This window comes from Lampetra fluviatilis, chromosome 36, assembly GCF_964198595.1.
Source record: "Lampetra fluviatilis chromosome 36, kcLamFluv1.1, whole genome shotgun sequence".
Classification (NCBI taxonomy): Eukaryota; Metazoa; Chordata; class Hyperoartia; order Petromyzontiformes; family Petromyzontidae; genus Lampetra; species Lampetra fluviatilis.
Genome location: NC_136310.1, coordinates 1,966,884 through 1,982,610, shown reverse-complemented (window position 1 = coordinate 1,982,610; position 15,727 = coordinate 1,966,884). Strand labels below are relative to the sequence as shown.

General features: G+C 47.1%; 1 protein-coding gene across 3 annotated transcripts in view; it reads left to right on the top strand.

Moving 5' to 3' along the window:
* Window positions 1-15,727, top strand: part of LOC144945020 (membrane metallo-endopeptidase-like 1) — a 98,942-nt gene that overhangs the window by 50,657 nt on the left and 32,558 nt on the right. For 2 of the 3 annotated variants that reach the window (XM_078873183.1, XM_078873184.1), the window contains exons 2-8: window positions 1,364-1,405; window positions 4,532-4,693; window positions 7,457-7,540; window positions 10,551-10,646; window positions 13,556-13,674; window positions 14,767-14,832; window positions 15,418-15,552. In XM_078873183.1, coding sequence (XP_078729309.1) covers window positions 1,364-1,405; window positions 4,532-4,693; window positions 7,457-7,540; window positions 10,551-10,646; window positions 13,556-13,674; window positions 14,767-14,832; window positions 15,418-15,552 — 704 coding nt within the window. The remainder of the gene's footprint in view (window positions 1-1,363; window positions 1,406-4,531; window positions 4,694-7,456; window positions 7,541-10,550; window positions 10,647-13,555; window positions 13,675-14,766; window positions 14,833-15,417; window positions 15,553-15,727) is intronic. The other variant, XM_078873185.1, reaches the window with a different exon arrangement.

The following is a 15,727-nucleotide window of genomic DNA, read 5'->3' as shown; positions in this document are numbered from 1 at the left end:
GTGTTAACGGACGCCCGCTTAGGACGTTTTTTTCATCAAATTTTTTTTGTCTCTCAATGTAAAACTGTGATCGCATTTTCAATGGCCCTGCTGAGTGCATCTCTGGCAGGTCATCATATCAAGAAAGTATGCTGAAAATGAAGCAGAAATTTCACTCTTGCAATGGAAAACAGCTATTCCCTACCACGAATTCTGGAAGCTTAATTGTAAGATGTAAATATTTAAAGACCACTCACTAAACATATTTTGCCGTTAGTTCTGAGCTGGGGGAAAAATCGTAACTGAATTCCTGCTCAAACGGGCCGTTGAGGCGGTGCTCATCTTCCGTTCATAGCCCTGAGCCAATCGTGGAATTGCTACGTTCCTACGCGAAAGTGATATCTGTTTTATCGACCCCAGAGGGACGATTGGCTGACCGCTGAGCCACCTGGCTGGTTCCGCTTGTCGTGAGCCTCCTCGTGACTCTCGCTCTGCTGCATTGTGGGATGTGCAGCAGATGACGCGGTGCATGGAATCACCGAGTGTATATAGTGGCCGTTATCGTTTAAATGCGTGCAGCAATTTGATGAGTTATGCAAAACCTTCATGCCGAATTTTAAAGTCAAGCTGTCTCTACGCAACCTATAAATATTTTCCAAGTAATTCTTCAGTTTGCAGTAAATTTTATGGTTTATTCTTTTTTTTTTCTAAATTGCTAAAAAGGCAATATATTGCAGTGTAATTGGTTATTTAAATGGCCTTTTTGTGGGCGCCCCGGTTTAATTTCACCGAATTAAATTGTTTACCTACTCAGGACCGGCAACAAGAAGCATATAAGATTATTCCGCTCGATAAGATTAGTCTGGAAATCCAATACGCTGGTGGAATTAAAATTTATTTTTGATACATATTCTAATTTCCTGGCAAATTGTTTTCATTTATACAGAGAGTATTCAGTATTTTATTTTAAAAGAACAACAACTTTTTATACATTGTTGTGGAGCGCTATAAGTATTCAAATAAATAAACAGTCCTCTGTTTGTCCCTCCAGAGAAAAGTAATATATTTTAGCCTGCCAGTCTGTGTGCATTGGAGACCAGTATTATCAGAATTACATTAATTAAACAGAGTGTTCTTGCCAAAAACATCTGGCAACAAAGCAGAATTTACTTAACACGCCTGACTCTTCTGATGAGACACAGACGATATAACCCAGTCCAGCGTTTGCTTGCTTTCTTCCTTCACCTGGGTTTGAACCCAGGTTCTCAGCGATGCCAGGTCAGTGCCCTTACGCATTATTAGCCACCCGAACAAGCCAGCTACGTACACTTTAAGTTGTTTTTTTTAAATTGTTTTGCTCTTTCCATCTGTCATTGTCCCACAGATCCTGTGACACCATGCACATCAGCAGACTGTGCAATAGCAGGTGAGATGGGATATTTTTTAATCAATGATGCCTGCAATTAAATTGTAAACTGTGTTAAGAATACCATTGCTGTTTGCTTAACCCAGAAGCGTGCGTTCTCTTTACCGTGTGAACACCGGTAATTGCATGTTGGAAAGTTAACATCTGCTCCGATTACCTGAACCACTTGCAATGCATCTGTGTGATCCAATCGTTGTTTGAAAGGTGAGTGACAACATTATGCCAGCCTTTCCTGAGTCAGGTCGCAGTCGGAAGGTTGTGTGAGGTTCTAAGGAAGTCGGCGGTGGATAGGGAGGTGGAAATTCCACCGTTCGCTCAGGGCTGTAAACATGAGATGAGCACTGTCTCAATCCTCATGAACAAGACATGTCACTGACTTTACTTTTTTTTCCCCTTTCCCGAATGTTTAAATGACTTGCTCCGCTGTTGTTAAGGGCCCAGCCAATTCAGTCCGTCGCACAAGGGAGTAATTTCGTAGCACGATAATGCAATGAGCATTAATGTGACAGGGAAATGTTGTATAGATGTAATTGGAAAGAGGGGGTTGTGACTCGTGGGACGTGCATGCAGAAAGGAGGGAGAGCCGGTTTGCAAGACGGGGCATTGGACTGGCACTCAGAGGTTGATGATGAGGGATATCCTCGAAGCTAGATAGTGATTAGAATCATAATCTTCTTGGTTCTTTCGGTTAAGTCATGTAGAATGGAAATAATGAAATAATAACAATAAAAATAAAACATAATAAAATAATTCTCACGACGTTTCGGCCACAACGCAAGCAGCCGTCCTCAGGTGAAGAACAGGTCTGTCGAGAAGACAGAGTCTTATTATTTCCATTCTACGTGACTTTACCGAAAGAACCAAGAAGATGAATCCCTGCAGTCACGAAAGATTTAAATCGAAATAGAATCATAATATTTATACTTAAGGAATCCGATGAGCTATTAAGCTCTTGTTTACAGATGTCCAGTAGGGACAGGTCAGAAAGTTACAGCAACAAACAATACAAAAACACGATTGGAGTGCCAAGTATGGGAAAGGTAAGAAAATCACTAAAGACAAAAACTTTATTTTACCAGGTAAAGCCCACTGATCTATTAACTTATTTTTCAGAAGCGACCTGGCCACAAATAATAGCACAACGAAATAGCTTGTCACGTAGAAATGTATATCAGCCCAATAATCTAGATGATGATGATGATGAGAGTGTAAGAGCTGTTCTTGGAGGCCAGGCGTGAACTGTGTAATAGCTGTGGCATGCATCAGAAAGAAGGAGGTGATGGTGAAATGTGGCATTCATGCCATTGGCCATGATATCCTCTTGACCATGACTTGTCATACATATCACTGTGATATCTGTAATTTTCAGCATTTTTATTGTGCTATCTATCCAAGTATTAATCACTTTCATTTGTCCTACTAAGTCATTCTAGGCGCTGCAAAACCTACAGCTGATCTCGTAAGGCGCAAAATAATTGTCTCTCGAGACACACAAGCCTATTGTTGTTATTGTCTTGGAGCTATTGCCTTTTAAAACTCGATTGAAAGCACATTTCTCTAGAACTGCTTTTTCTATTGAGTTTTGTTATCCACCCCGCCCGCACCTCCAATTAGCACGGTTGGCTACCTATGGGTGCCACAACACATTCCTGCGGAGGGAGCTGGTAGGAACGTTGGGTTGCTCGGTCAATGGCCAGGGTCAACGGCGGCGTGGTGTATTCCGCAAATATGGCCGACTGTGAGGGCGGGCACAAGCCGGCGTGAGTAGGTTAAACGTTGAGTTTTATAAGGGCACCACGGGGTGACCAGCCCCTCCCCTCCCCACCCAGCCCCACCCCTCCCACCCCCCACCCAGCCCCACCCTCCCCACCCAGCCCCTCCCCACCCTCCACTCTCCACCCAGCTCCACCCCTCCCATTTTTGGATTCACGACGAACGGACGGATACAATAATCCCCTGTGAGCAGGTGTAACCAGGAGGTTCCTACCAGTAAAAGTTCAACATACATACATACACATGCATAGGTGATGCGGAGCTGTGCATTGCTGACCACTTGATTGTCGTTTATTCCAAAACCACTCGCGCTCCCCCGTGTCCACCCCCTGCCGCCAACTACGAATCCCAACCCACACCGATGCCTCCCGCCGCAAACTCGATCGCAGCACTTCCACGAATAGGGGGGCATATACATTCCGCTCGCTCCGGCTGGCTACGGCTCTCTCCATTCGCTCCGGCTCGTGTCGGCTCGCTCCGACGGTCGGTGACGTGAATTAACAAATTGCCAGAGATGCCCCACGATAAATGTGAGGCGGAGCCAATTTAATTACGAGTGCGCTGCTGCTGCTGCTGCTCTCTGCGTCCGTTGGGGGCTTTTTTTTTGCTGAAATGAGAATTCAGGAATTGTTCGTTGTCCGTAGTGGATCCCATTGGGGGGGTGGGTGGGGGTGGTTGCACTTGAGTCGCGGCCAGTTGCTCTCGCGGGCACGTGCGGTGCTCATCGCGGACAGGGGCAGACCCGTCGAGGGGTTGTACATCCGCGATGGATCATCATCAATATTTATATAAAAACCCTATTTTTTTTTCCTGAAAGGGCTCGTACAACTAAGAGCGGTGCGAGTTCAATCAATTATTTAAAATGGTCTCTAATATTTCATGGCCAAGGTTCATTGGGTGTGTGGAAGTGGGAGCTGGGGCTGTGTATTGCGCATCTCTGTTCACACACACACGTGTACACACACACACACGTGTGTGTGTGTGTGTGTGCGTGCAAGGGCGCGTGGGGAGTGGTGGCGCTGTAGTTAGCTCACCAGCCTACGAAGCCGTCAACCCGTGTTCGATTCCCGCTCATGGCCAACATCGGTGGTAAATATCTGAACCATTACGAGGCCTCCCCTAGATTGACTCTACCTTGAAATTAGTACCTGGTGTACTGTGTAAGCATCCGAATTGGGGGGCTAAATAGGCTACCGGAAGTGGTGTTGGCCACCCACCCCCCCCCCCCCCTTGTGTGCCGTGCTGGCCTCATTAGGTGCCCCATAACACCACTTGCCCCACAGTACGTTAAAAGCTACCCGGTTGATCTTTGCCTTTGTTACGTGTGCACGTGTTTGTTATTCTGTTCCCCAGCCACACGTTTGCTGGAGGGCATGAACCCTGCGGCTGACCCGTGTGATAATTTCTACGAGTTTGCTTGCGGAGGATGGCCAAAGAAGCAAGTCATTCCGGAAGACAGTGGCTATTATGGAACCTTTCACGTTCTGGACGATCATCTGGAAATTGTCCTGAAAAGTTAAGTATTAAACCTCACGCAATGTTCCCAAGCCGCAAAGTATAGGACTGCGTTGCATCAGACTGACCAGAAAATTGGCCTTAAATGTACCTTATTGCAGGCGTGTACAGGACCACAACCACCACCACCCTAACACACTCATTACGGTACCCTTCATCTTTACGGCGGCATTGTGAATATCATTCTCATGCGAGGTAAAGGGTAAAGGTGCATCCATGAAATGAATTGCTCATACCACTGCGAGTGGAGGGGCCTCCGCCAGAAAGGGGAATTTGGCCTACCCACGGACACTGCTAGGGTGGTCAGAGGCGCGGGAGGGATTTTACAAGAACAACAAAACTTGTATTCTTTGGTTCTTTCGGTAAAGTCACGTAGGTATAAAATAAAATAAATTAAATCACGACGTTTCGATTGCAACACAAGCAATCATCATCAGGTGGGAAAACCAAAGAAAGAACATGTTTTTTTAATACCTACGTGACTTCACCGTAAGAACCAAAGAGTATGGATCCCTGTCGTCACGAAAACTTCAAATCTAGATTTAAAAACTTGTAGATTACATTTCGATTGCCGTTGAAGGAAGGCCGGACCAGGCCACCTTTTGGTGGATGGCCGACACGTCAGGGTAGCAGGCTCCGTAATGGAACAGCTGTTGTTGTTGACGGTGTACGTTGATAATCCCACGTTGCCACGTATGAGTCATCACATTGCAGCTCCAGATATCCCTCAAAATGCTGATTTATCTGAGATTGTGCATCGATGACTTCACATGCTTCCCAGATGCCGGTTGCGTTATTTCACAGTGTGGGGGTGTGTCTGTGTGTGTGGATTTGCAATTGAATCTCATGAGTGCTTTTCCAAATGCGCTTGCAATTAAATCCACTTGATTCATACGTCGTCTAGAGATGTGACCGTATCTCTAGGTAATGTGCAAAAGCAGTGGGAATATTTATATTTAACTATTTTAACTATTTTCATTTTAAAGACATAAAGCCCACTGAGCAAAATGGCTCCTTTTTAAAACGCGACCTGGTCACAAATGATAGGTCATTGAAGTGGCTTATCATGTGTAAATCTATAGCCGGCAGCCAAACACTCTAAATCCATGTTTCTTACGTTTCTATATTATTGAGAGGGAGAAAGAGGCAGTCAGTCAGAGACAAAGGGAGAAGTGGGAAATCCTTGAACCTTGACTTGAACAGGGCCAGGGAGTTGACAGCACATCACAATCTATTAGCTCGTAATACCTCAGTCTCTCTTGTGAACTCTTCATCGGCAAGCCGTCGCCCCCTGCAATTGACTTCAGAGTTCACCTAACCTGGCACTAACGCTGCGGTGACATCACCGCTGCTCAGCGGGATGTGGCAGTTGTTGTGTTTGCGGTAAATCAGGAGCAGGAACTCATACATATTTACGGGCGTGTGATTCAACCGATAAATACGTGATGGATACCATGATTTATTTACTCATTTAATGTATTCAGGAAAACCTCGCTGACTCCCAAGAAACTCTTTCAGGAGGCCCCTGCATTGGGCTATTTGGACACTCATATTTAAATATGTTTTTGCATGTGGGGAAAAAAGCACGTGTCCAGAGAGAAAACATTTGTGTGAAAAAAGAGCTTAATAACTCATCGGATTCCTCCAGTATAAATACACAACGTAAAGATGATGTTTCTGAACGAGTAAGAGTACACAGCCACTCAAAGATCAGCACAGCCCAGGGTTCACAACCCATTTGCTGTACTGTCTTCTTCCTGCCCAGCGGATCTTGGAGGTTCACAGATCTGTACGACGCCTCTTAGAGTGCTGAATCACAGGCATTTCATGCCGTGGCTCCCTCGGTGCAGTCTTATTCGTCTTCCGTCAGCGTGGACATAACATTTGCAAGGGTAGATCAAGTTTAGATGGCCAGTTAAGAAATATCGTCGGATGCCGAAAAAAGTTTTTTTGTTGTTCTGCCAGCGGGGGGGGGGGGGGATATTCACGGTGCGTTCCAGTGTTTGAAGTTCGCTGCCGTTGCAGTGCAAGGGGGGCTGTCTTTAATAAGCGCCACTGTGCATCGGATGTGGCCCACGTCGCCCATGCCGAGTTTATGATCACTCGCTGCCATCCGGGATAGTGCGAAGCCGGGTGCTTCAGCATTTTTCTTAATTTGAAGGCCACCATGTAATTATAATTAACAAAATTAATGTTCTTCCAATTTTACCAGCAAAAGAAAAGCCTGCAATATTGATCATCGTCAGCCGCGGTCAATCCATTGTTGGATGAAGGCCTTCACAGCTCATTGTCATCCTGATACTTTAATGAAAAGTGAAAACAAGAGCCAATGTGGAAATGTAACAAGTTAAATATTATTATAACATTTTATAGGTTGTAAGTGAAATCTATACTTGGTTAGAATTGTAAGAACATCAATGTGATACTGCGTTGGTTGTGGTGAATAAGTACGAATAACACATTTCTTTATACATTTCTCTAAAAGGAAACAAACTCTATAATAGGCAGCACATTTGAGATTCGCCCTACTTCGCGGCACGTAGATGATATATCAGGCCAGGGATGCACACGCAGGTTTTTTTTACGATGTCCATTTCAAAACGGAATTCCATCCTGCGCCGTGCTACCGTGTTGCGCTTCACTGTCAGCCCGCCGGCGTCTCTTATCGCATCGTCAACATCCACCGCCACGCATCATGCGAATCGCTCGCCCCCCCCCCTCCCCCGCAAAAAAAGAGAAGAACGCCTCTCGCGTTGTCCCCAGGGCTGCTGGAGGAGGCCGCCGGCAGCGGGGACAGAGACGCGGTGACGAAGGCCAAGCAGCTCTACCTGTCCTGCATGGACGAGGGTGAGTGGTGATCGGGCGGGCGGGCGGGGGGAACAACGCCACCGAGCAGCCGGACGAGTCCACAAGGAGAAGTCGCAGAGCCGCTGATCGCCAGGTGGCCGTGCCGGTGCACCTCCGACGAGCACGGCTTGGCTACGTACGGCGTGGAGGAAGTTGAGAACATATTCTTAGGTTTTGTCGGTAAAGTCACGTAGGTAAAAATTAAAATTAATAAAAGTAAAATAAAATAAAAAATCACGACGTTTCGGAGGCAACACAAGCTTCCGTCTTCAGGTGGAACCGTCACAGCCTGAAGACGGATGCTTGTGTTGCCTCCGAAACGTCGTGATTTTTATTTTATTTTACTTTTATTAATTTTAATTTTAACTTTTTTATCTACGTGACTTTACCGAAAAAACCTAAGAATATGAATCCTTGCAGTCACGAAAGTTTCAAATCTAGAAGTTGAGAACGTACAATGCGTGCGTACGCGCAGAGCGCCGGACCCTCCGCCGTTGAGATTTCTGGGCCAGTTGAGATCTTGGTTTCAGACACTTGTCATGAAAACCCCACTGTATTTTTCGAGTGTGGCGTGTCGATGGGCTTGGCCTGGTCTCGGATGTACGCACAGAAATATTGTCAAGCTAAGCTAAATTCGAGATGGGAACACTCATTTCTTTGGAACTGCTTTTTGTGGTTAGTTTGTTGTCCTTCCCCCGCACCTCCGATGAGCACGGTTGGCTACATATGGTGCGAAATAAGTTCATCATATCGCCACCACATCCAGCTTGCAATCACTTGACATCAAACCAAGGCTTTTGCATGCAGCTGTAGAATTATAGCTTTTCTTTGCATAATTCAGCTCACTTCAGCTCTTGCAGGAATTAAACAAAAAAATCGTTGATTTCCACGTGACAAACACCTCCATACCAGGGCATGAGAGGCAGTGCACCACCTAGTGTGGCGAAGAGGCAAACTAATGGCGATAGGAAGTAGTTATCTGAAGAACTGTTGCATTCAAGTCGTAGCACACACTCCTCGCCACGATGTCCGGCGTTTCGCTCTGCGGGCTGGGCGGTGCTCTTTTTCAGGTGCTGATTCGTGGAATGAAACGTCGGCCATCGTGCCGGGCAATACGCGGTACAGTGCTAAAGAACATCACAGCGTTATCTGTGATGTTGAAGTAGAATGGGGACGTGGAGGAGTGGGGGTTTGACCATCCCGAAATTCTTTCGCACCGTACGTAGCCAACCGCGCTAATCGGAGATGGGAACTCGGTTCGTTGGGTTCACAGCCCCACGAGCAAACCACTGCATACCCACCCCGTGCACACCTTGAGAGATTAGCGTGCAACGTTTTACAGAGCCTCTTCCTTCGTCTCCGTTAGGAGAAGAGAAACCTGCGCTGCAGTGCATTCGGGTGGGATTGCAACTACAGCGGTGCACATGACAGAACGGGAGGAATGCATTAGAATGCTGCAAAGGGGTGCTTAGGATGAAGTGTCCGGAGGCAAGGCGATAAGACGCATTTGCCTTGAGGGGCTCCCATTGTCCTCGGAGGAGAGCGGTGAATGTGCACGGATAATACGCTGTATATATGCAAACATATGCACAGAGATATAGCATAACTGGAATCCCAGCATGCTTTGCGAATCGAGATGACATCAGCATTCCTGCATTTTACAGCATGCTGGAATTATTGCAAAGGATGATATAGATGCAGGATATATAAATGTAAAATTGCGCACGTATTGAAAGAGATATCTTCATGAGCAAAACATTTCTGGTATCCCAGCATACTTTTGCAAGTCGACATGACATCTGCATTCCTACACTTACTCTGCTACGTGCTGGGTTAATGGCACGTATCAGGAAACCTCACGAGGTGCCCTTTAAGCAGCGTGGGGGATTAGGGGCTTGCTTCTGAAGTGGCACTTTTATCGTTGGGGGCGCTGCCGCGGTGCAATGGTGAACGCGATGGACTCGCAATGCACGAGGCCTCTCGTTCGATTCCCACCACGTATTGCGAACAAAACAAAAACAGACATAACGTACTTTAATACAGGGGTTCAATCACAATCTACATTTCCGACGACGACGACAACAACAACATCTCTTGGGAGTGTATTGTGAATGGACAGAAGTTCAAAGCAACGCTGCAGGTTTCTTAAATTCCCCTCCTTCCATTCCCCTCGGTCCACCCAGAAGCATCAAAGGGTGCAATACAGTTCGCATATCGGCAGGTCGAATGTGGTGGGGCAAAGTGTGGGTACTTCCGTCTGGACTGCGTGGAAGAGTAGGCCAAACATGCCCTTGAAAGTGGAGGCCTTTCTACCAGCAGTGGCATGAACAAGCAATTGCAGAGCTGCACCTTTACCTTTCAATGATGATAACATTTAGTTTTATATCGCGTGGCCAAAGATGACATGCAGCAATATTACTCATTCATGAGTATAAATGTGTTAAATGATACACGTCTCTGTTAATCTATCCATGCAATGTGTAATGACCCCCCTCCATTAGTTGGGAGCATAATGTTCCATGTAAATATATAATTTATGTTTCAATTAACTTTCTCTCTTTTTTAATCGCTTTACACCACGTCCACCCGGAGTTCTCTCGATCTCCTCGGATCACAGGAGCTAAGCAGGCGTTGAGCCTGGGCAGCGCTCGGATGGGCGACCACTGTGCACAGCACAGGTGTTATAGGCTGTTGCTTCGGGGGGATATCCGATGGTTCTACTGTACTGTGCTCCAACATCTATGCTCCCTCCCCCTGCCTTCACCAAGCCGCACGAACCACAGCGGTACAGAATGATCAAATAACCCCCTCCCCCTCCCCCGTCACGGCATGTACGGCATAAGATTGACAAACACGCGCATTTTATATCTCAGAAAATCCGCACACTTTGACCGCTGGCACACTCGCGATGGCCGGCTTGAACGTCTGCATGCACTGCCGTGCGTAGTGCGTGAGATCCCATTGATAGCCAGGCAGGCTCACGTGACCCGTGAACGATGTGTTGTTACAGAAGCTATTGAGGAAAGAGATTCCGAGCCGCTGCTGTGGCTCTTGGAGGATGTGCTCGAGTGGCCCGTTGCCACCGTCGATTGGAATTCCACCTACGGTAGGAGTGCCGCGCCCGCGCTGGTCTCGGGCAGGCGTCGGCCACCTGCGCCTCCGGTGCCGCCTGCGGCTCTCCCCAAGGCAGAGGTCGCAAACGGGTTTTGATTCATATTCTTAGGTTTTTTCGGTAAAGTCACGTAGATAAAACATTTAAATTAATAAAAGTAAAATAAAAATGAAATAAAAATCACGACGTTTCGGAGGCAACACAAGCTTCCGTCTTCAGGTGGAACCGTCTCACTTGATACAGCTATCGTGCTGTGACGGTTCCACCTGAAGACGGAAGCTTGTGTTGCCTCCGAAACGTCGTGATTTTGATTTTATTTTACTTTTATTAATTTTATTTTTTTACCTAAGTGACTTTACCGAAAAAACCTAAAAATATGAATCCTTGCAGTCACGAAGGCTTCAAATCTAGAATTAAGGGTTTGATTCCTTACCCGTACCCGTACCCGGCCGCACCAGGGTCGCAAACGGGTACCCGTACCCGGCCGTACCCGTACCCTACCCGTACCCGGCCGGGTACGGGTAGGGTACGGGTATCGGGTACCTGATTGCGACCTCTGGGATGAAGCCATGTTGCAGGCGCGGGTGGGTTGAATTGTGAGAAGAGACAAGACGTTGGGAAATGAATGACAAACGGTGACTCACCAGTGACTCACGGCCTACCCGTACCCGTACCCGGCCGCACCAGGGTCGCAAACGGGTACCCGTACCCATACCCAGCCGGGTACGGGTAGCCGGGTATCGGGTAGGGTACGGGTATCGGGTACCCGGTTGCGACCTCTGCCCCAAGGGCCGCCACCACGCATTCACCGCGAGCACTGCGCCTCTTGAAATGTACGAGGGCGCCACGGTGGCTATGAGATGTTAACTAGCTCGCCTGGTGTACAGGAGGTCGTGGGTTAGATCTCGATCATCATCACCATCACGGTGGCTATGAGATGTTAACTAGCTCGCCTGGTGTACAGGAGGTCGTGGGTTAGATCTCGATCATCATCACCATCACGGTGGCTATGAGATGTTAACTAGCTCGCCTGGTGTACAGGAGGTCGTGGGTTAGATCTCGATCATCATCACCATCACGGTGGCTATGAGATGTTAACTAGCTCGCCTGGTGTACAGGAGGTCGTGGGTTAGATCTCGATCATCATCACCATCACGGTGGCTATGAGATGTTAACTAGCTCGCCTGGTGTACAGGAGGTCGTGGGTTAGATCTCGATCATCATCACCATCACGGTGGCTATGAGATGTTAACTAGCTCGCCTGGTGTACAGGAGGTCGTGGGTTAGATCTCGATCATCATCACCATCACGGTGGCTATGAGATGCTAACTAGCTCGCCTGGTGTACAGGAGGTCGTGGGTTAGATCTCGATCATCATCACCATCACGGTGGCTATGAGATGTTAACTAGCTCGCCTGGTGTACAGGAGGTCGTGGGTTAGATCTCGATCATCATCACCATCACGGTGGCTATGAGATGTTAACTAGCTCGCCTGGTGTACAGGAGGTCGTGGGTTAGATCTCGATCATCATCACCATCACGGTGGCTATGAGATGTTAACTAGCTCGCCTGGTGTACAGGAGGTCGTGGGTTCGACCGTGACCCTGACACACCTTTCGAAAACATGCGTTTAAGTATTCAGCTGCTATAAATGTCCACGTGATAGGCCACTTCGTTGAGCTATCTTTGGTGGCCAGGGTCGCTTCTGAAAAAACAATCTATGCAGCTCAGTGGGCCTTACCCGATTATAATAAAATACATTATTTGCATTGAGTTTTTGTAACAGATTTCGGAAGAAAAAAAAGCTCGTCTTGTTATTTTGGCTGCCGAACCCTGGACTAGAAGCTCTTGTGGATTCCATCACGGTATCCCCGGCGTGCACAAGAACACCATCCTCACCGCAGCACCCACAGCTCAATCACCGCAGCCTCGTCTCCCGATACCCAGAGCCAAGATCTCTCCCTCTGTTGAGCAGAGATTTGGCAAACCCCTTCTAAAAATTAAATTCTTCTCTCGTTTTTTTTGCGGAAATAATCCTCAATTTACACCTCCTGTCAATCCCCGGGACTACTATACACTACGAATTTAGTTTACACCTCCTGCAAATCCCCGGGTAAATTAACCATCCATTTTTGATGAAGAAATCTCTCCGTCCAAGGTGGCAAGGTGGCTCAGGGGACAGAGCGATGAGATCCTGGATTCGGATTCCGGTTCTCAAGCGTAGCACAGTGACGCCAGCCCCAGTCACCGATAACTGCGCCAACAAAATAAGACTGTGAACGGGAGCGAATGACAGAAATGATTCTGCTACTGATTAGCGTGCGTTTAACGGTAAGTAATCTGAAACCGCAGGCGAGTAAATGTAATTTGTTGTTTACAGCCTTCCGCTGTGATATTTTAGTCGTACCGCATGTTGGGCACCACGGTGGCGAGATGTGAACTACCTCGCCTGGTATGGAGGAGGTCGTTGGTTCGATCTCGACTCTGACACCTTCTGTATATTTGGAGTTTGCATATCCTCTACGTGGTCAAGTGGATTTTTCCCCACGCCCTCTGGGTTTTCCCTCCACATTTAGAAACATGCGTTTAGCGTTATTTGGCTGCCATACATTTCTACGTGATAAGCCACTCCGTTGACCTAGCATGTGTGGCCACGTCGCTTATCAAAAACGTGATTCAGTATAGGTCACTGAGCCTTACCTGGTAAAAAAATAAAATATATTTTTTTTAAATATATATTATATTATAGATATTTTTTATAAATTAATATATTTTTTTATATATTTTTTGACGTTATGTCTGACATTTCGCTCTGCGTGCTGCGGGCAGCTTCTTCAGGCGCTGCTGGGAGGAGATGATTTTTGTTTCTTTCGTGAATCGTCCCGTGATGATTTGTGCTGCAGGCGGCCAGTGGAGGCTCGAGGAGGTTCTTGCTTTCATGACGTCACGTTACGGCAATCGGGTGATCCTCGACGTCGGCGTCGCGAGCGACGTGAATGACTCCAAGTCCTCCGCTATCTACGTGCGTGTGACCGCCCCCCCCCCCCCAGCTTACGCCAGCTACGCGTCCACCCGGTCAATCGTAGAATCTCTCGTGAGCACAGTGGGGGGGAGGGGAACCATAATACCAAGCTAAGGACTTTCAAATACCTTTGGCAGAGGTATTTGATAGTGTTCTGAGTGTTTGCTCACCATGTGTACTTCATCCCAATGATAACTTAGTTCGTCCGTCCGTTCGTTTCTCAATCCGCTTGTCCTGGCGAGGGTCGTGGCGGCAGCGTGTTGAGTAGTGGCAGTCCAGACGTCCCTTTCCCTGGCGACAGACTTCAGCACTACTACACTATACACTACTACACTACTATACACTACTATACACTACTATACACTACTACACTATACACTACTATACAATACTATACACTACTACACTATACACTACTACACTATACACTACTATACACTACTGTACACTACTACACTATACACTACTACACTATACACTACTACACTACAATACACTACTACACGATACACTACTACACTATACACTACTACACTATACATTACTACACTATAGACTACACTACTATACACTACACTATACACTACTACACTATAGACTACACTACTATACACTACACTACTATATTCTACACTACTATACTATACACTACTATACTATACACTACTACATTTTACACTACTATACTATACGCTACTGCACTATACACTACTATACACTACACTACTATACACTATACACCACACTACTATACATTACACTACTACACTATACACTACTATACACTACACTACTACACTTTACACTAATATACACTATACACTACTACACTATACACTACACTACTACACACAGACTCTAGCTCTTCCTGGGGAATACCCAGGCATTCCCAGGCCAGCCGAGTGACGTCGTCCCACCGCCAGCAGCGTGTCCTGGGCCCGCTCTGGGGTCTTCGCCCAGTGGTAACGTGTTGGCATGAATAGCCGCTTACTAACCACATTTAGCCCCAACAGTCTTAACAGGTTACACAGGGAGATGCTTGTTTTGTTGCTTACCATTCGTATGACCTTGTCGTTGTTATTGTAACGACAGATCGACCAGCCCTCGCTGGGCCTCCCTACCCGTGACTTTTACTTTGACAAAGGCTACTACAGTCAGGTGAGGTGGCGACGGTGGCATCACATTGTGAAAACAACACGTTGCTGCTCCTTGCCGCTAAACTCATGAAGCTCAAAAATATAAAAATATTGACGATGAATGGGGCTCTGGTATGCTGCAGTGGTGTCATGGTGAGCACGCCGGGCTTGTGATCTGGAGGCCACCGGTTCGATTTCACCTCCCGGCACGACATTTCAAACAATGTCGAAGGTTGATTCGATCCTCCACTGTCTACGCCCACTCGATAGTAGAGATGGGCACCGCCACAGTCGGCCGTTCAGGCATGTAACGCATGGTGGGGCAAAGATTGGCGTACTCCCACCTCTTCATTGACGCCTGAACTGCGTGGAAGAGTAGGCCAAATACCATCTAGAGCGGCTCCTCATAGCTCCCAGTATTGGAGGCCGTTGTACCAAGAAGACAATGGCAAAGAACGCAACAACAGCAAATCAACAATGAAGGCCAATATGACAATACAGCCAGCACTCACTTTGGCTCCTTGAAGATGTGTTCTATTTTAACACGATGCCCTCTCCACCACTGTCTTCCCTTATCGCTCCTGTATATATACACACACACGTGCAGGTACGTGACACGTATCTCAGGGCTATGATTGCTGTGGCGACGATAATCAGAGCGGACAAGAATATCACGGACGATATTGACTTCGTTCAAGAGCAAATGGAGGGCGCCTTTCGGCTGGAGATGGAAATAGCGGAGGTAATGCGAGCGAGTGGCATTGACTGCCATCCGTGCGAGTTCCCCCGGCGCGCGTCACGGATCTCGCTGTGTCGCGCATCAAGCGAAATGGGTGACATGGGAAATTTGCGTTCGTTTTCCCCCAAATAAAGATTTTCCGCTTGAGTAAATTACGCGACGAAAAAAACAATCTAAG